Source organism: Myotis nattereri (genome assembly GCF_964212035.1).
Source record: "Myotis nattereri genome assembly, chromosome: 16".
In the NCBI taxonomy this organism is placed as follows: Eukaryota; Metazoa; Chordata; class Mammalia; order Chiroptera; family Vespertilionidae; genus Myotis; species Myotis nattereri.
Genome location: NC_138091.1, coordinates 18903348 through 18930118, shown reverse-complemented (window position 1 = coordinate 18930118; position 26771 = coordinate 18903348). Strand labels below are relative to the sequence as shown.

General features: G+C 54.4%; 1 protein-coding gene across 2 annotated transcripts; it reads right to left on the bottom strand.

The window, feature by feature from the left end:
- On the bottom strand, positions 1–26771 carry SMTNL2 (smoothelin like 2). 2 transcript variants are annotated; one of them, XM_081110064.1, is made up of 8 exons: positions 26306–26771; positions 13663–13753; positions 12930–13172; positions 12234–12303; positions 11091–11255; positions 10022–10139; positions 9267–9418; positions 1–936 (listed from the first exon to the last, which is right to left on the bottom strand). In XM_081110064.1, exons 1-8 carry the CDS (start codon positions 26702–26704, stop codon positions 810–812), a joined length of 1365 nt encoding a protein of 454 aa, XP_080966190.1. In that variant the 5' UTR covers positions 26705–26771; the 3' UTR covers positions 1–809. The 2 variants fall into 2 exon arrangements, with proteins under 2 accessions (XP_080966190.1, XP_080966191.1); XM_081110065.1 differs by lacking the exon at positions 26306–26771 and adding an exon at positions 25588–25768.

Here is a 26771-nt window from a genome sequence, read left to right as displayed (position 1 = left end):
GGAAGTTCGACACATCTTTTATGTACAAACGGTCAATGGTACAGATGGAGTTACTTTTTATAAATATCTGCAGCAAATCCTCTAAAAAAAGCTGTGAATACAAACTACCTCTCTACAACCAAGGACCTGTCCATCCCCAAAGTGTTAACTGCAGGACAGCCTATTCTTAGCCAAACACTTGCAGGGCCTCCCGGGAAGGACCAGAGCCTCTGGGACCAAGCGAGAGCCCTCCCATCTCCCTGGAGAGCCAAGGTGACTTGAAGGTCATCTGTAGCCCAGGACCTGGGAGTGATTAAACTCTTTCTTCCCAAGACTTCGGTCTTCTTTGTCAGGCTGCTGATTAAGCGGCCTGTTTCCTGGCCTTGGCCCGGCGGGAGGGAGGGAGGAAAGGAAACTACAATAGTGTGAGGAAGTAAAAAACTCTGGGTATTTTGATAAAAAAAACACTTGGTAATCAACGTAACCCTGTGAAACCAATGGATCAGACTCACCAGAGGGAAACTTGTGATTTAGCATTCGGGGATCTACAGACAAGCATTTTTTTTAAGGAAGATAATTACTTAGCACCAATTTCTCTCTCTCTGGTAATTTTCCCTTTTCCTTCAAGCCCCTGGCTGTGATCAACGCAGTCGGAGCAGGCTCAGGGCGCTTTAATCAGTAACACAGCTGGGCGGACGGCGCGGTCACACACCGCGGAGCACGCAGCGCCCACACCCGGACGCGGCATCTCGCCTGCCCTGGCTCCGGGGGCGTGAGCGCCCGGGGGCTCCTCCTGGGGTTGCGCTGCAGTGCTCCAGGCCCACGGGGCTTCATTCAAAGCGACGCAGGTGGTTGTACAGCGACTGGACGTAAGTGAAGACACACATGGGGTCCGGCTTGCGGCCCATCACCATCATATCCTCCACCTCGATCAGGCGCTCGCAGTTGGCCAGGTTCCTGAAACACAGAAGCCCCATCAGAACGCAGGTCCTCGGTCCTCGACATCCGCCAGCCCCTGGCGGTCAGCCCCGCAGGAGAGGGGAACTCAGCCTGGAGCTGGAGGCTCCCGAACGCCCCCCCCCCCCGCCCGGCCCCCACCCAGCAGAGAATTCCAACCCCCTCAGGAGCCCCTGTGCAGTCACTTCGTCTAACACAGCGTTTACCGAACTCCCACATTCGGGAAGCACCCATGCAACTCAGATTTTCATTTAGGCAGACGTACATCAATTTTCGGTCAAATTAAATTTCACTAAATTTAACTTAAAAAATTCACTGTATCCCAGCAGTATATGGAAAATCAGCATAAACTATAAAAATAAATGCAGGGAACGTCCTTATTTAACCATGCGGATAGGTTCTGCAACTTTAGCAAAAGGATGTACAACGAAACCAATTTTACCAAAGGCTAACTGCTATAAACTAGAGTCCCTACCCAGGCATGTCAAACTCAACGGGCCGCATGCGAGGCCCGCTGGCCGCGAGTTTGACATGCTTGCTCTACACCATCTCATCAACATTATAACCAAACGACGTTGAATGAAACGTTATTCAAGGACCTGCTGTCGAAAGAATAAAGTAAAAACAAATTCACCCCTATACCTCCTGAAACAGCGATTCTAAACTTTTTCTAACCATGACCCATGGTTAGAGACTTTTCATCATGATTCCGCACACACATATATGAGGAAATAACATTTCACAAAAATACCCTACTACCCATATTTTCTCTATAATATTCCATCTTTATTTCTCCCCTGCCTCTTTTTTTTAATGCTGGTGATGAGCCACTGCATTGAGTTTACCACCGGCTGATGGGTTACCACTCAAAGTTTAAAACATTGCCTAAAATCACCTTGCCTCCCCTCCCCCCAGGCCCTGTGCCTCATGCCATGGGAGACACTGGTTTAATTTTGGCCACTGGCACAGATGCGTGTGGGAACTGGCGCCTTTCGCTGGATGTAACGGAAGCTGTTCCCTCCACCATCCCAGCTGGGAGGCGGCTGAAGGCCTCGGCTCCATGGAGGTAGGACAGTGAGAACCCACAGTTCAGGGACGACGCGCTGCGCACCTCAGCACTGAGTCTTTAAACGACGTCCTCTGCGATGCCAAGCGACGCCTCCCCGGGCACCAGGTGGGGCTGGCCCGGCGGCGCCAGGCAGACCCAAAAGGGCAAAGACAATTGGACTTGGTCCGGCCATCAGTGTCCTCCCTTCAACATCTGTGTGCCCTTCTGCAGTCCCGGGGTCCCCGGTCTTCCTCCCCCACACCACTAGGTGCACGGCTGTCAGGGTTCCCATCCCACCTCCGTCCTTACTAGCCATCGGACTTGGGGCAAGAGACTTAAATGCTCTGTGCCTCAGTTTCCCCATCTGGAATAACAGCCACGTCACAGGGTGGTGTGAGGATCAGTGAGCTAATCCATGCAAACAAGATGGAACAGTGTCTGGCACATGGAAAGAGCTCAAGAAACAGCAGAAAAATCACCCCCCTGCCTCTGCTCCCCCTCCCAGTGGGCTCCCCCGGCCCTGCTCCTTTTTGGGAGGTTGTGTGTCTTCATGTGCCTTGTACCCCAGAGCTGTGACCCCGTTCCCGTGGCTCACGCAGCACTTCCTACTAGTCCCCACCGACCCTGGGCCTGCGTGCTCCAGAGACAAGGCCCATGACATTAGCACAGGGCCCTGCTTCGTGGAGCTGGCCCGACGCCAGGCCTCCTATCAGAAACCAAATGTCAAGGCGAAATGGAGACAACTGTCCCAGATCCCATTGCCGCCTCCCCCCTCGGTTTGGAGCGGGCAGCCTGTAAGAGAATCCAACAGCTTTGTGGGGTGGCAAGTGGTTTGGCCCAATGAGCGGGCACCCTTGCTCCCCAGGTCGGGCCAGACAGGGCTCAGTGTCAGGAAAGTCGGCGCTCTGACAAGGGCAGGCATGCAAAGGTGCTTTGTCCACAGTCAAGGTCTGAAAATCGGAGTTCTCCCGGGGGTTCTCCGGGGACCTGAGTTCACCTTCCTGAGCTATCGTGTAGCATCTGGCGCCCTCCTCCTCACCTGCAGCCCAGGAGAGCACCTCCCCTCCTCCCTCCCTCCCGGGACTGCTGCCAGAGGACCTCAGGTATGTGTGAGCGGACGCCGCCTGTGTGCCCAGGGCATCACCACCAACAGCGTGGCCTCAGCAGCCCCCTATTAAATGTGGGCAGCATTAGAACCCGGAACCTCGGCCGTGGAAGAGAACTGAAATACCATCCTCCAAACACCCCCATCAGAAGCACCAACCGTCCCTCTGAAGGCCCTGCCTGGCCCGCCCACCGCCAGGTCCAGGGAAGGGGCCCTGGAATCTGAGGAGAACAGTGCGGATCCCTCTACAGGTGGCACTGCCATGAGAGGTTTCCCTTCGTTTCTCATACTCTTTCCCCCCTTTTTTTTCTCAGATATATTTTTACTGATTTCGGAGAGGAAGGGAGAGGGAGCTAGAAATATCAATGATGAGAGAGCATCACTGATTGGCTGCCTCCTGCACACCCCACACTAAGGATCGAGCCTGCAACCTGGACATGTGCCCTGACGGACAATCAAACCGTGACCTCCTGGGTCATAGGTCCCTGCTCAACCACTGAGCCACACTGGCTGGGCACTCTTTGCCCTCTTGACTGTTTACACCTATTGTTCTCACAGGCTATTCTCAGGTTAAAAATTTTCCCCCCACAAAGGAGCCCTGTTGGAAGACAATTTTCATATCCATGTCTTTCCCTCAAACTAAATATGGTGGTGCCTTCACTGCTCCCAAAGGGTACTGGGCCCTGTCTGTTGCGCTTGTTCTGATTTCTTGTCCCCTCATGGAGCGCATCCAGAGCTGCCAGCACATCCCAGGTGTCGTCCAACCTGTGCGGACAGGGCGAGCTGGTCCCTCTCTATCCTCGAGGTGGCACTGACCCTCGGAGCAATGACATCCCTGCCCAGGCAGCGAGTCTTTGAAAGCAGGGTGGCAGGCAGGACTGGCGCTAAGGCCTCACCCTTGGCCTTACCCTCTCCTACCCAGGCAGGACGCGGTGGGCAAGGTGCTGGCTTCCCCAGCAAACAACGAGGATGCCTGGGCCACATCCATCGGGCCCCCACCCCAGCTGACCCACCACGATAGTAATGACGAGATTGCCCGAAGCTGAGGACACAGTTTATGAGACCGGAGATGAGAAAGGTGATGATCGGCGACTTTAACAAAAATGTTTAAGTCTCAAATATTAGAGGCCCTAACTGCCTTTTAAATAAAATTTAAATTTTGCATAAACGATACAAACTTGTTTTAACTAATTTAAACAACATGGAACAGTCCAAAGGAGAAAATACAAATCACTCCCAATGTCCCCGCACAGCAAGAACCGGGGATAACATCTGGGTACCAGCCGTGTTAAATGCATTTACCGAGCCCCACCTCGGCGGGGGTTAGAAGAGGGTTATAGCAGGGCTTTCTCCTGCTCCAGTCCATCGTGGTCTTCAGCCACCGCAGGGCTGGCCCGTGAGGGAGGTGGGGGAGGGCCGGCAGGGGTTATTTTTACTTATTTAAGCTTCTCTAAGACCAGGATGCCAGAGCTCGGGCTGCAGCCTCCTATCTGGTTTTAGGCAGAGACACATGGACACTACAAATAGCCTGGAAGCCCCTTCTGCTCCGAGTAACCCGAGAGCGGGGCACATTCCGCGCAGGGCAAGTGGGAGCCTCGGGCCGCACGTCTGGCTCCATGGGAGATGAGGGGGGAAAGGGTGCAGAGGGTCAAGTACCCATAAAAGGGGCTGGCCCTCCGCTTTCCAAGTCCTGAACACCTGTCCGACAGAAAGAGCTCATCTTGCTGTCAACACCGCATCCGTTCTCACGGATTAGGCCACGAGGAATCTCTGGGGCTGTAAATTATTGGGGGGGTGGGGGGGGGGAGAAGCATAAGTCACTTTTACTTTGCAGGCCCTGATGCATTTCTGTGCTTTTTAAATGTTTTTTTATTGATTTCAGAGAAGGGAGAGGGAAAGAGAGATAGAAACATCAATGCTGAGAGAGAATCATCGATCAGCTGCCTCTGCACACTCCCTACGGGGGATCGCACCCGCGACCCGGGCATGTGCCCTGACCAGGAATCGAACCTTGACCTTGTGGTTCATAGGTCGACACTCAACCACTAAGCCACGCTGGCTGGATGCGTCTCTGTGCTTTTAAGGAACTCGCTCACAGAAGGATCTGGAAACTTTTCTTTCCTGATGTGAGGTGGACCCAATGTCGGGAGGCCCCATTCCTGTCCTCTTTGCCCTTCCAAAGCCTGTAACTTCATCAGAGCCCAGGCTCCTCTCCCCGCCCCACACTGCCTGCTCCTAAACTGCCTTTCTTAGCTCCATCCCACTGCTTGTGCGGCTCTTGGCAGCCTCCAGCAGCCCCGCATGCCTGCTTGACTTTGGGTGTTGAATCTAAGGAATACGGGGTAAGACGCTGGTAGATGGGATCTTCGAGCAGGTGTCTCTGTGCTTCCTTTCCATCTCCTCTAACCAGCCAGGAAACGGGGTGACCAAGCTGCTGTCCCCCCAGCACCTCAGACAGTCAGGCCCACCTCCCAAGCCCTCTGCAGTAAGTACCTTCGAGATAACCTCCTGGATGACTCATGAGGGGAGGCACCTTCCCAGACTCTGAGCAAGCTCCCCACACAGACATGCTGGCCCCCTCGAGTCAGCAGAAAAGCAAGAATGCATTTCAGGGGCCTGGCAGACCATCCTCCCGTCCCCAGCCAGGAACAGGCTGGGCTGCAGGGAGGCAGGGCCAAGTTTCTTACCCCCGGCCGTTTGCTCTGGGGAGGAGGGAGGAGGGAGGCAAAGCCTGGAGCAGCCTCCGCCACTGCTCCCCAGGCTGGGACAGCAGAAACATCTGCTTGGAGTCTGGAGGCTCCCCGCTCAAACCTCATGCTGGGAAAGCAGAGCCACCAAGCGCTCCGGCTCTGGCTGCCAAGGGAAGCTGTGCTCCCTCCGAGCCGGGGTGCAGAGCCACCCCCTGCCCCTACCCCACTCCCCGCCATGGCCCAGGGCCTCCATCTCCTTGCCACAGGCCCAGGGCTGAGGGGAACCAAGGCAGCGAGGGCATGAGCTGGCCCCGCCTGGCCCACTGGACTTGATGGAGAGCTCCGTAAGCCAGGTGTGGCCTCACCCAGCTGGGGTGGGTCCCGGGGTGCCCACGCCAGAGACCCGGCCCTGCAGACTCTGACAGTCTTGAGTTTTGACGGTCCCATTGCTGGGCTTCAGGCAGCTGGGCCTCATCCTGCGGAGGCGCCCCTCCCCAGCCTCGTGCACTTGGCTCTACTTCACCATGGTCTGGATCCAGTTGCATAACACACTCCATCCGAAGCTGTTTCTGCAATTAGGATGACAGCTAATCCCAAGCAGCCAAGAAAGAGAAGGCTTTTAAAGTATACAAGGAGTTCTTATGACCCCGAGGGGGCCGAGAGTCCAAGCGCGTCATCCGAGACAACACAACAGGGGCAATGCTCATGTTCCAACAACTCGGTCCAGGAGCAGGGAGCCAGGTCTCCATTCGGCCCCCAGAGCAAGAGCTGCTGCTCGGAGAGGGGGCGCTGCCTCGCTGCCTCCGCTCGAGGCGAGCCCTTCGGGACCCAATGCGGGTCCCGTCACCTGCTGGCTCTGACTCCTTCCCTGGCCAGGCTCCGGTGGGTGCGGGGGCCGGAAGGGTAGGCAGGGAATGGCGTGAGGAGGCCTTGGGGTGAGGGCTCCTCCAACTCGACAAGCACAGGAGAGAATCTCCTAGACATGGGTCCTCGGCACAGACCACAAAGCAGAGGCTTAAGCCACCGGCACAAAGGCAGGTGGGCGGCTGGGCAGGGGGCAATGAGAATGTTCCCTCCAGGAAACTTGGCTTTGGGAGGCCTTCCTCCCCTCAAGGCCACCAGGCTTAGCATCAGGCGGCCCTGCACACGCTCATCTGTGCCTGGTGCTGCTCTGGGGCCTCGACGGAGGCAGCAATGGCTCCCCTGCGCTCTGCCTGTGCTCAGCCAGGAAGAAGGAGGGCAGGAGGAGAGCAAGGGCAGAGGGTCCATCCTCCCAGCTCCTGCCCTGCCAGGTCACTGTGAGCCGGTCAGAGCCACTGCCCCAAAGCGCAGCTCCTCTCAGCCAGCCCTCTGCACAGCTCTGCTCCCCGGTCCCCATCACTTCAGACGGACTAGCCGAGGGCCCTGCCTGGCACCTGGCCCCAGGCCTCACTCCCACCCACGCCTCGTGAGGAGTCCCTCGCTGACCCAGCGCGCATGCACCCCCACAGAACCCTGGCAGATGCATCCCGCTTCGCCTGCTCCTGACGCGGGGGCTGCCCTCCGACAATAACCTGCTGGGGTCCAACCCCAGCAGGTCCAGGGGTCCCCAAAGGTGTGGACGGAGTCGGCAAAGAAGGAATGACACGGAGACAGCATTCAGTTGATCAGCAGCCTAGCCAGGATCTCTAGCCAAGTTCTGTGTCCATGTTCTCTTGCTAGGTTCTCCAGCCAGGTTCTCCAGGTTCTCCAGCCAGGTTCTGTAGCCATGTTCCCTCACTAGGTTCTCCAGCCAGGTTCTGTCCAGGTTCTCCAGCCAGGTTCAGTCACCAGGTTCTAGTCAGGTTCTCTTGCCAATTTCTGTAGTCAGGTTCAGTCCAGGATCTTTTGCCATGTTCTCTCCAGCGAAGTTCTTCTGTCTCTTGGTCCTGTGTAGGTTCTGTCTTCTAAGTTCTGTGTTCTAAGTTCTGTGTTCTAAGTTCTGTGTTCTAAGTTCTGTGTTCTAAGTTCTGTGTTCTAAGTTCTGTCTTCTAATTCTGTCTTCTAAGTTCTGTCTTCTAAGTTCTGTCTTCTAAGTTCTGTGTTCTAAGTTCTGTGTTCTAAGTTCTGTGTTCTAAGTTCTGTGTTCTAAGTTCTGTGTTCTAAGTTCTGTGTTCTAAGTTCTGTCTTCTAAGTTCTGTCTTCTAAGTTCTGTCTTCTAAGTTCTGTCTTCTAAGTTCTGTCTTCTAAGTTCTGTCTTCTAAGTTCTGTCTTCTAAGTTCTGTGTCTTTCTGTCTTGTTACATCTGTATTTATACCAGTTCATTCAATCCTATCAATCTCTATTACAAAGGTTAGGGCGTTTCTTATCTCCATTCCAGGGAGTAAAGATTATGTAGCTTAAGCATGATTGTTCATAGTTAAAGTGATTTAATTACCCGCCTGGCACTTAGTTAAGAGGTTTTATTCCCTCCCTAACTTCAGGGGAAAATCCCTACCTGGGGAAACAACCTTTCTCAGAGACCTTGGTTAAAACACATAGTGCCAAGAAGGTGAGCAAACATATTAAGAACAGTATGCCATATATGCCAGGTCCCTTGAAACAGCAAGGATGGACCGGCTCCCGGCAATAACCAAACCTCACTGGCTTCCCAAGCGCCTCCTGATCCCAGAGCTGCCCCCACCCCCCCTTCTCCCTGTAAGTGGGTAGGGAGAAGGTAGACAGTGTTCTATGAGACACTAGAACAGTGATGGCGAACCTATGACACGCGTGTCAAAGGTGACACGCAAACTCATTTTTTGGCTGACTTTTCTTTGTTAAATGGCATTTCAATATATAAAATAAATATCAAAAATATAAATCTTTTGTTTTACTATGGTTGCAAATATCAAAAAATTTCTATATGTGACACGGCACCAGAGTTAAGTTAGGGTTTTCAAAATGCTGACACACTGAGCTCAAAAGGTTCGCCATCACTGACCTAGAATAATGTTTAGGAAACAACATCTATAGGGTGTATCAAAAGTCACGCCAAGATTTGCAATTGAATTGAATTGCAAATCTTGCATGAATTTTGGGACACCCTATACTTATTGGAGAAGTTTTTTAAATGTCCCCCAAGCAGATATCACTGAATTTCCTGCTGATCAATCACAGCTGTGGCTTGCCCACGTGGCTTCATCTCTCCACCAGCCCCGCGAGGGCAGACTCAGTGCTCTGACAGTGTCATCCCATTGCCCATCATGCCGTCTACCCGACTGTCCGCCAGAGGCCAGCCACTCAGCAAAAAGGGCAGGTGCGCCAAGGAGAGAGCCGGGCTCTAAGACCAAGTGCTGGGGACCCAGGCAGCTCCCCACCTCCAGGACTCAGTCTCCCCATCTATCCAGGGGAGAGCAGACTGGAAGGCCTCAAGGTCCTCAGCTCTGCATCAGCTGCCCCGTATTCTGCCGGCCCATGTGCTCCACCCATGCAGAGGTGGGGCTCCGGGACGGGGCCAGGCCGGGAGCCAGTGGGACTGCCATCTACTCACTCGGCCATGGTGAAGGCCAGCTCGAAGTTCTTCTGCCGCTGCGTGGGGCTCAGGGCGCTGTAGTCGAAGGCGTCGGGGAAGAAAGAGTGCACCAGGGCGCAGAAGGCCATCCCGTCACTCCAGCTGGAGGAGAAGTTCTGCAGGTCCACGTGCTGCGAGCAAGGCGAGGTCCACGCCGGCAGGTGAGGGGGTGTGGCCCCACCTCCGCTCCCTGCCCAGTGCAATCCCACAGGCAGGTTCTCCAGCCCCTGCTCAAGGGCCAGCATCCACTCAGCTCAGCCACAGGCACCAGCTACAGTCACCGGACCTCACGCCACAAGGGCAAGAGACCAATCTACACAGGTCCAGACACAGGACTCCTGGGATCTGCTAGGGCAGCCGTGGGCAAACTACGGCCCACGGGCCAAATCCGGCCCATTTGAAATGAATAAAACTAAAAAAAAAAAAGACCGTACCCTTTTATGTAATGATGTTTACTTTGAATTTATATTAGTTCACACAAACACTCCATCCATGCTTTTGTTCCGGCCCTCCGGTCCAGTTTAAGAACCCATTGTGGCCCTCGAGTCAAAAAGTTTGCCCACCCCTGGGCTAGGGACTGACTGGGGAGGCACAATTTCTCTAGCTCCTACCCCCACTCCGCCCTGCCCCCCCCCCCCAGGTTGTTACCCTGGCCAGGAAAACAAAAGCAAGGGGTGATGCTTAGTCAAGCCCCTGGCCGGGGGCCCAGGGGCCAGGGTGGGACCTGGGCTCACCTGGTAGCCCAGAGTCTTGTTGCGACACCACTCGAGCAGGATCTGCTTGATGCTACTGGCGCTGGCCACCCCGAAGCTCTGGGACCGCTTCAGCTTGGCCCGGGCCTCGCCTTTGCCCCTGTGGAGAGAGGGCAGGCCTGCCGTGGGGGCCGCCATTTCCACTGAGAAGCAGGGGAGTCCCCAGCCACCCCACTTCGCCGGGAAGGTGGCCCCACCAGCTCTGCTCACCCAGGGAGGCGCTCTGTCGGTACACAGCCTCCCTCACCCCCGTGTCCAGGCGTGAGCCCTGCATACCAGCTACACAGCCGCCCTTGATGGTATCTGGGAGGACCATCGCCCCTTCCAGCCTCCAGGTGCCCCTGGGAACCCCTCCTTCTGAGCCTCCCTCTGAGGCCACCCATGCTGATGGCTCTTTCCTAACCTAGAAGGATGGTTTCCTCTTCTGGGCCCCAAGGACACCCCCTAACAGCCGAGGTGGGGTTGTCTGGGCCCTGGGGACACCCCCTGGGTCTGTCTCCCTCACTAGAGTCGGAGCCTCAGGAGCCAGCACTGGGGTCCTGTGGTCATCCCAGGCCTGGGCTGCCCGCTGCAAGCAGCAGGTGTCACTACCCCGCACTGACAGGAGGGCCCGGTAAGTGCAAGGGTGGGTCCCGTCTCTAAAGGGAGGGTTCGAGGCATGACGGCAGACCGGTGGGCGCTTGGGTCCTGGGTGTCACCTCCCAGCTCCTGCCGGGAATCCCAATGGACTGCCCTCCTGGCCTTCTGGTCTCTCCCAGAAACCACAGGGACTACGACTCACAAGGAACTTGGGCGTGAGGGCAGCCCGGCCCCCGCCCCCCACCCCACCCCCTGGGGACTGGGCAGAGAGGAGGACTCTCATCAGGCCTTGCCCGGCTCCCAGCCCACTGTGGCCGGGCCCTGACCTTGTGTCTCACCCAAGAGGTCACACCTTCGGGAAGGACCCCAGGGAACAGCTCAGGGCCAGCAGTCCTGCCTGTGCCTTGTGGAGCCCAGGCGGGGTCTGGGCCGACTCTGGGGGCCCAGCCTGATTGAGGACTAGTGTCCGTACTTGCCCACTGTGTCCTGCTCCCACTTCTCAAACAAAGCCTTCCGGGCCTGCGCACTGGAGGTCCGGGGCAGCGTCTGCGACCTCACCAGCTCCCGGCGATGGGCCTGAGTGGCGGCTGGCGGCTGCGGGGATGGGGGCGACTGGGGCGGTGTCACCAGAGGGGGGCTGAGGAGAGAACCATGAGTCATCGCCACCTCACACAATCACTAGCTCCCATCACCAGCCATCACCCCCTCACCCAAGCCATGGCCCCTCCTCCCACTGAGTGTGAGATGAGGCAGACATGGGGGCCTGGTGGCAGGCGGGAGGAAGAAAGCGCCACCTGCTCCAGGCCCTGACCGGTTAAGCAGGTTTTCTGAACTGAGCTGCTGTCTGAAGCAGGAGGGAGAAGGGCCCCTCACTGGGTGAGGGTGTCAATGCCCAAGGCAGGCAGGAGACACCCTTTCGGGCAGGAGGTGCGCCCAGAACCGGTCCCACCAGAACCAGACTCCCCTCCTCCACCGCCGCTAGATAAGACCCCCTTTTGTCCTCCCCCTGGAACAGTTTGCCAGAAAGTCACAATTCTTTTATTATTAAAAGAAAAAGGAAAGCCAAGCCAGCCCCCCATCCCCATCTCCAATCACAGTCCAGCAGCCTGGGGGAACACGGGGACACCAACACCGCAGGGCAGGCAGGAGGAGGCCTGTACCACAGCCTATGGCCTCTCCAGGTACCTTCCCAGGCCAGGGGCAGGCAGCAGGTGGCTCTGAGGGACCCTGGCCAGGCTCGATGGATAAAGAGGAGAGTGGAGAGCCTTCCTCCAGGGGAATGGAGACATCCCTCCCGTCTTTCAACAGACTTGCCTTGAAGGGTCCATAGGAAAACCAGCCTGCAGCCATATTTCTCTAAGCAAAACTCTCCACCGAACACCACTGCCTCACTTTCCCTGCTCTGATCCTACCCAGCATCCCGCTGTCTCAGTTCTCTGGAGGCCACAAGCCCAGGAGGGTGCCTTCCCCTGGAGTCAGCACGGGGAGCTCCCTGCAGGTGGCCTGGGCACCCTGGGTCCAAGGCCAAGCCCAGATGACACCAAGGGAGCGATGATTCCCCCCACCACCACCACCACCCCCACCACCACCACCAGGAACACGGGCCCCCACTCACCTGTCATTGCTCCTGCCTGCTGTCACTGCCCCATAGCCAGAGCCCAGGGACCGTGGGAGAGAATTCTTCTCTGCAGGACAAAGGGAGGGAGAGAAACAACAAACCCTGGTCTCATGGAGGGCCAGCCCCCGCCTGCCTCCCTCATCTGACCGGCCCTGCACTGTTACCCAGCGTCACTCCGCGGACACCTAAGACCCCTGAGCTAAGCTGGCCCCACCTCAGCCAACAGTTGTGAAGAAAGGAGGTTGGGAACATAGAGCGATGACATGAAAGGTCTTGTAAAGTGCTCCCACCTGCTTTTGGGAGCACAGGGCCCAGGGCCTCCCTGCTATGCATCCAGCGAACCCTCACTGGGGAGGCCCATGTGGTCCACCCCAGGTCTACCACCGAGGCCTGACCACAGGCCAAGTCGGGCCTGGAGGGGACTATGCCCAAGTGTGCAGGGTAAAGGCCGCCTTCTAACCACAGCCTCGACCTGTAATGAAAGCCACGGTTATCACCTGCCAAGGATGCTGCTGCTTTATGGCCGCTCTGGGAGAGCATTCTGGGAAGGATGGAGGGTGCGGACGGGTTAAAGAAGGGCGTGACAGGCGGGGGAGCTGGGGTTTGACCCCAGATTGTCTGAGTCTGTGGCTAAACAACCCTCAGCCCCTGCCCACCCTCCCAGACCAGAGTTGGGGTCTCCCCTGCTCCTACCACTGGGACTTAGAGTCCAGGGTGTGGTGGCCTCACTGGGGCTCGAGCTGAGGCCCCCCAGGACGGCAGCAGACGTGGGCGAGAGAGCTGTGGCTGAAGTCTCTCCAGAGAACCTCTCGGAGACCCGCATGACGGCCGTGACTGGCTGGTGCGGCAGCCCCAAGGAGAGGCTCATGGGGCGAGGCTTGGGGGGCTCTGGTGCCCGGAAGGTCTGGGTGGCCTCAGGGGGTCCATCACCTGGACCTGCAACATGTGACAAGAGGGAGGTGGTGGTGTCAGCCTGGCATCCACTGGGGCTGGAGCCTCCCTGAACCCCCTCCCCACCTCCTCCAGGAAGGCCTCCCTGACCACTCCAGCCTCCCTGACCTCCTCTAATGGTATTTTTCACTGCTCCAACCAGAGCTGACATCGGGTCCAACTTCCCCTCACAGCCAGGTCAATGAATACTAGATGGCCTGTCCGTACACTCTTTACCCTGCTCAGGCCTGGACAATCCCTCAGCCCCTGCTTGCATTCCTACAGAAACAGGAGAGCTCACCCCTCCCAGGATCTCCCATCTCCCTCTGTGTTGACATCTCCTTCTCTCTGAATGAGACTGCTCTCCTGGCAGCTTCCCCATGTGTTAGGGTTTATGCTCAAGTCCCCCCACCCAGCCAAGAGGGGGCCTGGCACAGATGCATGGCTGCCAAGGCCCTGACCCCAGAGCTACCCATCCCCTGCAGCCGGCCCCTACCTGCCCCTGGCTGGTGCCCGTTCTCGATGACGCACAGGTTGGAGGACCTTCTCATCTCCGACTCGCTGGCTTCATCATGATGATCCACACTCTAGAGAGACACAGAAACAGCAAAGGCCCAGTGAGCCAGGGCCAACGCCCTCCCAAAATCACTCCCCAAAGCCCTCCTGATTCTGGCAGAGCAAACAACATTCATATGTGAGAGAGGGAGCCCGAAGCACATACCATGAGAGGCCAACGATACACAGCAAACTGGGGCAAACCCAGCCCCAGCTGTTGAGCCCCTGGGATCCTGTGAGGCAAACGCCACCTCCATTGGCCTCATCTCAGAACCCCAAAATGCTAGGGACAAGGGTCAAGATGGAGAGGGTTCCAAAGGAGTGCGCAAGATGGCCCCGCCCCCATCCCAGGCTGGACCAGATGACTGGGATCAGGAGAGTGTGGCTCCGGCTCATCCCAGCAGGGCAGGCTGGCCCGGCTGTCTATGTGGCAGCAGCTGAAATGCAGACATACGCAAGCTTCTTCTGGGCCCACAACGGGCACTGAGCCCTCCTGCTGCGGCCTTTGCATGGATACAGGGGCACAAATTCACCCAGAGGTCCAGGGCACAGGGGCCTGACTGGCTTCACACTGCAGAAGTGGGGGAGGGATGCAGAGAGCGCGCCAAGAGCCAGCGGGAGTGCCTGGCATCCCGGCTGGGCTGCCAACCACCAGGTGACCTGGGTTAGGTCATGCCCCCCCTTGAGTCTGTTTATTTGTTTGAAATATGGAAGTAGGCTATGCAAGTGCCACTTGAGATCTACCAAGTGTCAGGCCCTTTTCCCGGGCATGCCGCTTACACCCGCTTGCCCTGCCCTCCCAGGTGGGTGCTACCAGCCCCATTTTACAGGCGGGAGATGAGGGCCCAGGAGGGGGATGTACACGTGAGAAAGAGCTGAAGGTTATCAGCTCCGTGTTTCAGGGACATCCTTCAGAAGCCGGAAGGGAGTGGCATGGGAGGGGAAACCAGATGGCCAGCCACCTCACTAGTCCCAGGTGGGGCGTGGGGAGGGGTGATGGGACAGCGGGAGAGCGAAGGGCAAGAAGGACTCAGAGCTTTGGGGAGAGTGCGTGGACGTGGAGAGAAGAGAGGGCGCCATTCCTCCAAGCCCGGGCTTCCGGTGTGAGTGATGTGGCTAGGAAGGGAAGGGAAGGGACGCTGGTGGGGACATAAGGACTTCAGTTTGGGACATGAGAGGGTAAGGTGCCCTGGGGCATCAGGGAGTTGAGGTCAGGAAGTAGCTGGATATTTGAGTGTGAAGTTTAGGAGGAAGGACACAGACAAACAATGAAGAAGCAGGGGTCCCAAATCCAGGGCACAGCAGAGGGAGAGCTGCCTGGGGCTGATGGGGCCAGGGCTGCGGCACCACATTTGGGGGGCAGAGAGACATCTGAGAGTGAGAAGGCACAGGCAGGCAGGGAGAAAACCAGAAGAATGTTGAGAAAGGCAGGTGGAAGTGTATCAAGAGGTCAGGCATGTCGGTGGCATCCAAAGGTGACCTGAGGTCAAGGCACAGAAGGTCAAGATGAGATCTAAAAAGCAGCCGTTGGGTTTAGCGAAAAAGAGGTCACTGGGACGGTTAGGGACTGAATCAGAGGTGAGGGCAGGGCACAGGAGATGGCCTGGGGGAGAGGCTGGGGAGAAATGGAGGACACACAGTCAGTTTAGCCCTGAGGGGAGAGGAGCAAAGGGGTCTGAGGGGTTCTTTCAGATGGAAGGGGTAGGGTGCCATTTATAGGCTGAGAGAGAGGCTCCAGAAGGTGAGGGGACCCTCTGCAGGGTGGGGTCTCTGGGGAAGTGAGAGAGGACAGGCCTCAAGAGCCTGGCCTTGGAGAGAAGATGACCCCTCAACTTCTGATTCAGGGGGACAGAAGGGGAGGAGCCACACCTACTCCAAGGAAAAATAGAGAAGGTGGGGGTACATCTCCTGACATTCCAGCATGGGGAGGGCACCCCTAGAGCCATACCATTGCTAACTGGAAGCCAGATCAGCAGGAGGTGGAGAAACAGCCAGTCCCTCCTGAACCCCAGCCCCCACCTATCTCCGTGTCCCTCCATCCATCTTGCTCTGGTCCAGCAGGTTCTACAGGTCCAGGCAGGGGCTTGAAGGGACAGGCTGATGATGAAACCATTTTCCCAAGAAGGTGGGTCTCTACTGGGGGGGACCCCTGTAGCCACCTGCCCCTGCATGCTGCAGGCCCACACCCCATGATGCCCCCGGGGACCAGATGTCACAACCAGACAGGAAGGTGGCTCCGAACCAGCCAGATTCCTGCCAAGGGGTCTCAGCAAAGTGGAGGGAAAGGGGTCGGGCGAACGCATGCTGGGAGGGCCCATGGCAGCTGCCCCGAACTCCCCATCCCTGTGTCTGGAGCCACTCCTCACCCAGGGAAAGGGCTCTGCCCACAGCTCAAGCCGAAGGTGGAGAAGGTCACCCCTAACTTCAAGCCTGGACTAAAGGTCCAGCAGAGTCAAGGTTTGGGACTCGTGTCTCCTACCCCAACACAGAGCTCTGGCCTTTGGAGGGCGGAGAGGACACTCCCCAGGACCTCGGGCAGGGAGAGGCATGGGCATCAGACGAGGGGGAGGAAAAGTGTGAGTGTAAGCACCCTAGCAGGACCTGAGCCCTTATGCCAGCGGTTCTCAACCTGTGGGTCACGACCCCCTTTGGCAGTCGAATGACCCTTTCACAGGGGTCGCCTAAGACCATCCTGCATATCAGATATTTACATTACGATTCATAACAGTAGCAACACTACAGTTATGAAGTAGCAACAAAAATAATTTTATGGTTGGGTCACAACATGAGGAACTGTATTTAAAGGGCCAGAAGGTTGAGAACCACTGCCTTAAGCCAAGGAGTGGAGAGGGGCCGGAGCGGAGGCAACCAATCGTGTGTCTCTCTCACATTGATGTTTCTCTCTCTCTCTCTCCCTCCCTCCCTCTGACCTCCATTCCACTCTCTCTAAAAAAAAAAAAAAAAAAAAAAAAAAAATCAATGGGAAAAATATCCTTGGGTGAGGATTATTTAAGAAAGGGGAGGCTCCCTGTGTGGGAGCCCGGGCCTGGGAATGTTAGAGGCATAGGCAGGGACGCGATAAGTCTGATTTCACAGACTCTCACTGGGGCCGTTTTAAACACTTTTGTGAGAGCAGGAACAGTATCTCAGGCACTCTCGGTGCCACGTGATCCCACACAGGCCCATGTGTGGACACGGGAGCCCAAGCATGAGCCCATGCGTATGTCCAGCACAGCCCAGACGGCCAGAACCGCCCTTCTAAGCCAGTTAACACGGCTGCCCGCTCTCCTCCTCCTTCACACCATGGTTTTAAAGACTCAACTCAAACTTCTCCCCAAAGCATTTAACTCCCTTATCACACAGTGTGTCTGGGAAAGGAAGGCAGATAAGGCGAGTCTGGTTTCTTTCATGATCAGCCTGACACCTCGCTCCTGGCAGTGGTTCCTAAGGGACTCCACCACCTCGGCCATGAGGACCCAGTGGCTCCAGCTCAGCCGAGAGGGCATTTCCAGGGAACAACTGTGGCCTGGCCTCCAGCCTGGCCTCGGCCGCGGCCATCCACCATCCACCGAGGCCCCCAGCCGGCTCCCTTCACCCGCCAGATCACAGCTGTGGCTCCACAGACACTTTGGTGAGCAGTCTGGGCTGGTGCCCCTGTTATAATCACCCACCCTGCTCTGTGCGAGAGGCCCAGCTGGGCTGGGACAGTGCCCCCTGGTTTAGATACAAGGCAACTGAGGTCTAATTGGGAGGAGATGCCCTCCAGGCCTCAGCAAATGCCCCCAAACCAGCCCCACCTGCTCCAGGGACGCAGGCCTCCTGCATGGAGTGCTCCCTGGTGACTCCTACCCCATTGACCTGCCCTCTCCCTGTCCTGGAGCCTCCCTGGCTGCTCTTCTGTGCCCTCACTCCCTGGCTCCCATCGGACCTCTGTAAGCCTGACGAGCAAGGTCCTTAGCAAGGTCAGGGTTTTCGTACTCAGGGTTCAGGGCACATTGACATGCTGAATATGACCCACTTCCCACCCCGACAGTCCCCACTTTAAAACAGCGGGACGCAAATGGGTCTCCCGATCTCAGTGCTGTACGGACGGGCAGCACAGCACAGCCTCCACACGCCTGAGCACAGCCACCACTGGCCAGAGTGTGCCAACGCGACCCTCACACCCAGACTCCCCTGGGACAGAGACACAGCGACGGTGTGTGTGTGTGTGTGTGTGTGTGTGTGTGTGTGTGTGAGAGAGAGAGAGAGAGAGAGAGAGAGAGAGAGAGAGAGAGAGAGAGATGCCAGAAAAGCAGCAGCCCCTGCACCCAGCCATGACCCTGCTCAGTCTTGCCCTGGAATCCTGATTCCCTATTCATGACCAAGTGCCCAGGAACACACCATCGGTCACAGCACAGGAGTGGGAGCCTGTGGGTGGCTCCACACAGCCCTCCTCACTGCCAGAAACTGGTTGGGAGCCTGTGTTGGGGCTTTGAGAGGGGGGCTGCAAGAGAAGTGGGCACCAGTGCTCCTAGTCAGGTGGGGGGAAGCTGACTCAGGCCAGGGAGCCAGGCTCAGGGGGCTGCAGAGCCCCTGACCCCCTGGAGACCCTGGCTACCTCCTACCCCATACCCCGCTACGCTTGCCGTTCCACCTCATCCCATGCCTCTCTGACGTCCACAACCTACTCCCCAGCCGAGTCTCCATCCTCTTCCCCCCGCTGCAGCAGCTTCCCCGCTGACCCCAACAACGGAGAAGGCTCCCCTCTCTCCATGTCTAAGGGGGGGCTCTCCAGGGCCTCCTGACTCCCTGGCAGCTCCATGCACAAGACACGCAGGGTTGCAGCATGCTGTGTGGCCCTGAGGCCCTGTGCCTCCCCCCTTCTCCCCCGGGGTTTACTGTGGCCAAGCCACAGCGTGACAAACAGTGGATACAGGCACAGCGCTGGAGGTGGAGCCTCTGCCCAGGGCTCCTGCCCACCTTCTCCTTCTGCACAACTGAAGACTTCCCCCCCCTCCCCCCAGGGCTTCAACTACTGTTGGGAGCCATTAAAGATATTGGCTTAAACAAAGCCATCTTAAGAACTATAAGTTTCTGGTTCCTCCAGAAACTCCTAATTACCAGAAACCACCTGTGTCTTGCAAATTGGCCAGCAGTTACAGATAAACTACCCTCACACAGCCGCTAAATCACACATCTCCACTGATAAACACACAGCCATCCGAAGGCTGCTAAATCACACATCTCCGCTGATAAGCACAGCCATCAAAAGCCTAATAAATCTCTAGTAAAAGGTTACTGCCCATAGACCCCTTTACCCACCCCCCTTTCCTAAAACAGTATATATTCTGCCGCTGTGAGAATAAAGTTTGAGGCTTGATCAGAACTTGTCTTGCCTCCATTCTTTCGTGTCCCTTGTTTGTCTCATTCTCCTAGGGTGTCTCTTCGTTCCCCCGTTGTTGTCCCGCGGGTCGGGACAGTCTGGCGCCCAACGTGGCAACTTGGGGACCCCCTGCGAGAACGTCTGCTTGAAGCGCCTGGCCAGGCACCCCTTAGAGTCGCCACGCAGTATTGACTCGTGAGTGAAGACTCGGCATCTTGATCGCCACGGTTTCACCCGCCCGTGAGACAGATCGTTGTGAAGGTAAGCAGACGAAACTTTTCAAACAAGAATTTCAAAATACCTCTTGAGAGCCTTCACCCTCTTTGGCACCCTCTTTGGCTGGCCTTTTTAGTTTTCTTGATCTCCCTCCAGTCCACTAATAAGCACTTCACCTCGCCGTTCGGGGAAGAGTGAAGGGTACCCGACACCGGCAGTGAAAACTCTGAATCACTGGGAAAAGTAATTCTTCTCTGGCCCGACCTGTGTCGCCCTCTCTGGCAAACTCTGAGCTCGCTATGTCTTAGTGGTTGCAATCCTGGTATGGGGCTTATACATCCCAACCTATGACACGCGAGCAGAGGCCGTAAGGTAAAAGGAGAGCGGTTACATAAGGATCACCAGAGATTTAAGAAATTCCCAGCTGACCTGGCACGGGGTTTATACGTCCCAGAGGCTTACGTGGAGGAGGAAATCTTGAGAACTACCCAGTCAAAATAATGGGCAACTCATTGAACTCTCAAGAGGTATTTCTAGGTGGGCTCAGGGAGTCCCTCAGGACACGGGGAGTAAGGGTTAAGAGAAGGATTTAAGAATTTCTCAGAGGGCTCAGGGAGTCCCTCAAGGCTCGAGCATTTCGGGTTAAAAAGAAAGATTTAAAGAATTTTTTCACTTTCGTCACTGACCTTTGCTCATGGTTTATTATAGACTTTTGATTTGCATGTTTAAAGTGTTAAAATTTTAGAAGGTAATCTTTTATAATTTTTGCATGTTATTATAGAACATAACCCTTGGTTTCTTGAAAAAGGTACATTAGATCTTAAAAGTTTGCCAAAAAGTTAATCAGAACTTGCCAAAAATTGTTTCCCCTTGTGGAACACGGCATTTCATTTCCTAGAGGCTTTAGGAGAGGTCAAGGAGGATGGATCTCCTCCCTCTTGCACCCTCCGCTCCTTAAGAGGAGCAGAAAGAAAAAAAAAAATGGGAGAAATGGCCTTCATGGCTCCCTCCACCTCCATGTCCTAATCCTGAAATGTTTAAATTGCCGTTAATAGAATCACCTGTGCAAAAAGGCCAAATTATAAAGAAATTGGAATATTAAAAGGTACTCCTTAAAATCAGGCTGAAAAAATAGTGCCATGGTCATCTTAATATGTTTTCTTATCTTAACTTGTATTTGGAATCTAAAATCTGTAATAAGAAATGAAACCCCACTGTTGAATCCGCCTCTGGTGTGAAGAGATTCAAAGGCGGCAAGAGAAAGCAGAGTTACAAGCTCTCCCGCAATGAGATTACTTAATGTTTTATTTAAAAATTACCAGAGAACATCTTATGACAACCAAACTTTGGCTAAGATAACTTTGGGCGTTAGCCATGACTTTAAAAAGTGAAATAGGAAAAAATTTAAAATGTCTTTTTCTATTAAGCATGACTTTGGGGAAAATACGCCATCTGAGTCATTTGCTGAAACTTCCCCCAAAAGCAGGATGGGGGGAAGGGAAGAAGGAGCACATGGCGATCTAATATGGACATCCCCTCCCCAGTATTCTAATTTAAAGTCTCCTTCTCGTAATTGAAAAGTTCTACAAAATTTAAAATGCGTCTGGGATTTCTGTTCACGTGTAAAGAGAGAACCTGGCTTGAAACTGATGCGCGCAAGTTCCGATTTTGGACATTTAGATAGAGTTTTAAGCTAAAATCTCTTTACAAATGTGCAGAATAAAACCCAAGACTGATTATTTCCTAAATAAAATGGCGAATTTGACCCAGGGTAGAAATTCTAGCAACAAGATTGGTATTTTCCCATACTAATGTTAATGAAACCTATTCAAAGCTAGCTTTAAGACCTCTAAAAGAAATATCAGTATAATTGTCTCTGTTACAAAAATTTGCTAAAGTAAATGCCTTAAAATAATTGAATTCGAACCCCAAGAATTATTAAAAATTTCTTAATTTTAAAAATCAAGTAACCCGGTAAAAAACCGGCCCTTTGTTAATTAAAAAGGCTAGCCACGCCTTTCTGATGGAGAAAGGGGCTGCTTCCCGCCTGTAACAAATTCTTAAAGATGTGGTCAATTTACATCTGATTGATCCAGGGTAGGCCAAACCTGTTCTTCCAGGGAAAAGAGTTCCTCCCCCCCCTTCCCCGCCCCCCAGGCCAATTTTGAAACTTCCCACCGGCAAGCAAGGGGCAGAAAACAATGTAGCTAAACCTTGTTTCTTGACCTTCCCCAGAGGAAAAAATTATGGTCCTTTTAAAATCAAAGGCTGCGCCAAGCCTGCCTTGCCAGCCTCAAGTGTGGTTTTCCAAAGCTGCTGGGAAATTTAAGAACTTGGAGTTTACACCTAGGTATCTTGAAATGACATAATACTGAATTAAATGAGATCTGAGTATGCCTCATACAAAATCTAGAGGACAGTATTAAATCTGTTGATTGATTATGTCTTGCATTTTTAAAGTTTAGTCTTAATGTTACTGATTGAGAAATGAGTTTAAATTTAATTAATATCTCTTAATAATAATAAGTATATAATTTTTAAATCATATATATATATTTAATGGTCTTTTCAAGTTGGATTTCAAAACTATACTTGAAATCACATGGAAAGCTTTATCAAATAAAAATTAATAAATATATTTTAAGTTTTTGCCTCTGAGAAAGGGCAAAACAAGTTATTTTGTTTAATATTTCTTAAAATACAGCAGTGAAATTTTAAGATATAATTTAAAATACAAAAGCTCCTCACTACTGCATTTTAAATTAGGCTGGAGGTGAAGCAGCATTTGCACCTTGAGTATCAGACATAAAACTTTACTAAATTTACTAATCTTTGTAAGCAATTGAATCCTAGTAAAGTAAATTCTTCTGAAAAAGTTACTGAAGGCTTCCCATGATCCCTCTGTATATACAAATAAGCCGAAAGGGAACGCTGTTTAAAAACATTATTTCAAATTTAATAAAAAGGAGAAATTTTAATATTTTGAAATATCTTCCACTAGTATTTACAGGATAATCTAATGATTTGCTGTTAAAATACCAGATCTGAAAATAAGTACAGTCACCATAAATGGTTAATGACTTTGACTTGGAATACATGGCCTTGCGGCACTATCAGTCAGTATCCAAGAAGTAGCCCTATAGGTTACTTTATGTAAAAAAGAAAGATTTTTCTTTTTTAAGTTAAAGTTTTCTAAGTGTAATCTAACAGGAGAAAGACAAACCAGACACCCAACAGCCCAGAGACCACCTGGGGCATGGTAAAATAAAGTATGGTAACAATTAATTTAGGTAAAAACTGTAATTCAGATAACATGCCTAAGTTTTACCTAGGTTACCCAAGGACTCTAGATAATGTGTTTACCCAAAACTGTAGTTTAGATAGCATGCTGTCTGTTTCTGTAAATTGCTTTTATTTGCAAACTAGGTCCCTCATTCCAAACCTTGAGACAGCCAATTTAAAATTAAGTTGTCATGACCTAGAGCAAAGAATATTCTTACATGGTATTATTCTACAAAGTTTTATTAGTTTTTGATGCTTTACAATAGTATATTGTGCATTTATCCCAAACAAACTTACAAATTAATATTTACCTTGGATATTTTGAGAATGTGAAAGGATTTATTCCCTCCTGGGGAAGGCACTTAAGCATTCGGTATTGACCTCTCTTGACCTTTTTTTAGGAACAGCATTGCATACCTATAACAAATTATCTAACCAGCTAATTGATGATGTCCAAGCTCTCTCAGGCACTATCAATGATCTCCAAGATCAGATAGATTCCTTAGCTGAAGTAGTACTACAAAATAGAAGAGGGTTAGATTTGCTCACAGCAGAACAGGGAGGAATATGCTTAGCCCTACAGGAACGCTGCTGCTTCTATGCCAACAAATCCGGGATCGTCCGAGACAAGATAAAGAAGTTACAAGAAGATTTAGTGAAGAGACGGAGAGAATTATTCGAGAACCCCCTCTGGAGCGGATTGAACGGACTCCTGCCCTACCTGCTTCCTATTCTCGGCCCCCTTATAAGCCTTCTCCTAATCCTAGCTTTCGGCCCCTGGGCTTTTAGGAAATTAACAGACTTTGTAAAACAGCAGGTTGATAGCGTCCTGGCCAAACCCATTCAGGTACACTACCATCGTCTAGCCATGTTAGACAGTGAATGTGATTATAATGACTGCTAAAACTCCCTCCCTGCAGGGACAGCATGACGCCAGAGGGATGCTTGCCTACTCCCCATAGAAGGAGAAAGGCATGGGCACCGACCTGGGTGCACGGCAAAGCACTGCAAGGGAAGGTCACAAAAATTTTCGACCTCCTCTGGATTTCCCTGTGAGCACACCTGGTTTGCATAGAGGTTGGTATCCATACATAACTTTCGGCTCTGCCTCTCCTCCCCAAAAGATACCAAGAGCCACTGACGGTGGGACCCCACCATCCCACGGGAGGAACCAGGTCCCTACTCCCCCAGTCGGTTAAAGCCCACCCTTAATAAAGAAAAAGGGAGGAATTGTTGGGAGCCATTAAAGATATTGGCTTAAACAAAGCCATCTTAAGAACTATAAGTTTCTGGTTCCTCCAGAAACTCCTAATTACCAGAAACCACCTGTGTCTTGCAAATTGGCCAGCAGTTACAGATAAACTACCCTCACACAGCCGCTAAATCACACATCTCCACTGATAAACACACAGCCATCCGAAGGCTGCTAAATCACACATCTCCGCTGATAAGCACAGCCATCAAAAGCCTAATAAATCTCTAGTAAAAGGTTACTGCCCATAGACCCCTTTACCCACCCCCCTTTCCTAAAACAGTATATATTCTGCCGCTGTGAGAATAAAGTTTGAGGCTTGATCAGAACTTGTCTTGCCTCCATTCTTTCGTGTCCCTTGTTTGTCTCATTCTCCTAGGGTGTCTCTTCGTTCCCCCGTTGTTGTCCCGCGGGTCGGGACAAACTACCAGCTCTGCCCTGATATCTCCCTAACTGGCAGCCTTGACCACTCTCGGTGCAACAGATCTGTGCCTCTACCTGCTCTGGGGCAGCTTCACCCTGGGTGTCCCACAGCCCCTCACACTCAGCACGACCCAAACGGAACCGAGCATCTCCGCCAGATCTATGATCCAGTCGTCCCCCAGGCAGAGCGCCTCCCTCTGCCTCTCTACTAATGTCCAAAGACTCTCTACCTTGCTGATTTTCCCTCCAAGATCCCTCTCCAAGGCAACCCCAGCTCTCCATCCACCCACCACTGCCCCAGCCATGACTGTCCTCTCTCCCTGGACCATCATAATTAAGTTAGCCTGTCTCCAGCCACCCTCCAGCCCGCCACCCATCCTTGAGGGAGCTGCCAGATACAAGGAGGACCTGTCCCTCCCCTGCTCAGTGCCCCTCACCCACCATCCCCACAACCGAGAGGACTCGTTCACCCCAGGTGATCGTGGCCACCTCCCGCTGAAAGAGTTGGATGACTGGAGAGAATGCTCTCACATGTGTACGTGTATGCATGTACACATACATATTCATACATATATGGCTCTGGGAGTATTTTTGTTAAAACTTGGGCAGCTGCTTCCACAAGCAGACAAGTAGCACATGCATGTTAAAATGAGCCCTCAGAAACAGCGGATGACACAGCTCACTAGGCACACGTGAGCTCACTGTGGTGACTTTGCACTATGGACGTGTAGCGTGTCGTGCTCACAGGACAGAATTAAACGTGTCCCTATTTCCAGACACTTCATATGGATCACTGGGACACCCAGGGACTCTGCCACCAGCACGTGTGTAAGGACCTCTCATGGCCCAGGGACAAAGCCCAGGTCCCGTGCCCAGCATCCAGGGGGCCTTCACAACGTGCCCCTCCACTCTCATAGCCACCAGGCTCCCCTCTGGCCAGAGAGAGTCCTTTCAGCCTTCTGGAGGATGCTGCACAGCCCCCCACCGCACCCCCATCCACACCAGCGGCAGCAAGCCCTGAGCCCGCAGCTCAAAGCCTTCCTGGGACACGCATGGGAAGGGATGATTGCGTTTGGAGCACATCTGTTCTGGCTGCCTGTACTGTTGGAACTGCTCTATCTGGGGCCATCTCCCACCCAGGGTGGGACCTCCAGGGGCAAGGGCTAATCTGATCCCCCAACCCCCTGCCCCCTGCGGTGCAGCCCCGCCCCCCAGGAGACCTGAGTGCCTGATGAACTGACCGAGGGGCAGCAGGTGCCGACTACTCACACCCAAACCCTGGAAACCCAAACCAAGAGCACATGTCTATGCAGAGGGGGAAATCTCACCTGAGGGCCACTGCACACCCCACGGAGACATTCTCACCGGCCTCCCCAGGCCCCGTGCTCAGGGCAGTGACTGGTCCACACCGGCCTCCGCCCCACCCCCCACTCGGTGTGGGCCTCCGGCCAGTCCCTGAGCTCAGGAATCTAGACGCTGCTCCAGTCTGGTTTCTCCATCTATCCCTTCACGGTAAGGGATTTGCCCCCTGCAGTGCGAGTTCCAAAACACGCCTGCTTGGCTGCACCTGACCACATTGCGTCCGCCCCTCCCCCACAACGGGGCTCGCGTTCTCAATCTGGTTAATCAATAACCGGAACCGTCGGGCCTCAGTGAAGCGGCAACGCCGGGGGGGCGCGTGAAGGGAGGTGGGGGAGTCGGGGATGCTGACCATTCCAACGTGCGGGCGGGGCCCCGGTCAGGGGCCGGACCTCAGCGTCCCAGCCCTTATTGTCACGGGACAGCGGAGAGAGGGAGACAAAACTTAGGGCAGACAAGACCCGGATCCCCAGAAGGGAGGGGGCCCGAGACAAGTGTCGCAGGCCGGCCGAGAGAGTGCTTCTCGGCGTTCTCCAAACCCGAAGTGGGGCCGGCCTCCCACCACCAAGTCCTCGCGGCCGGTGGAGGCACAGCCCCCACCCCCAGCCCAGCAGACGTTCGAACTCGGGGCGGCAGCGGCACCTGCGGGGCCCCAGTTCCCCGGCGCCCGCGCTTCCCGAGGCTCACCTGGCCGCGGCCCGAAATCGAGAAGGTGGCGTGGCTGGCGAAGCGTGCGGAGCCCAGGCGGGGCGCGTGGTCCGGGACGCCCGGCGCCGGCGGAGGGCTGGGCGTGCCCGGTGTGCCAGGCGCGGGGGACAGCCCGGTCGCCAAACCCAGCGCCTCCACCTGGCGCGTCAAGCGCTCGAGCTGCGCCTGCAGCCGCTGGTTGTCGCGCTGCAGCTCGGCCACGGTGCGCGCCAGCGGCCCGGCCAGGCGCAGCGCCTCGGCCACGCGCCGCTCCACGCCGCGCTGCAGCCCCTGCATGTCCTCGTGCAGCGCGCGCACCGCGCCCTCCAGCGCCGCCTCGTAGCGGCCCAGCGCCTCGCGCACCGCGCGCGCCTCCGCGGCATCGGGGGCCGGCTCCATGGCCGAGCGGGGAGCGCAGGACCCGGAGCGAACCCCGCAGCGAGAGAAGCCAGGCTCCGCAGCGCTC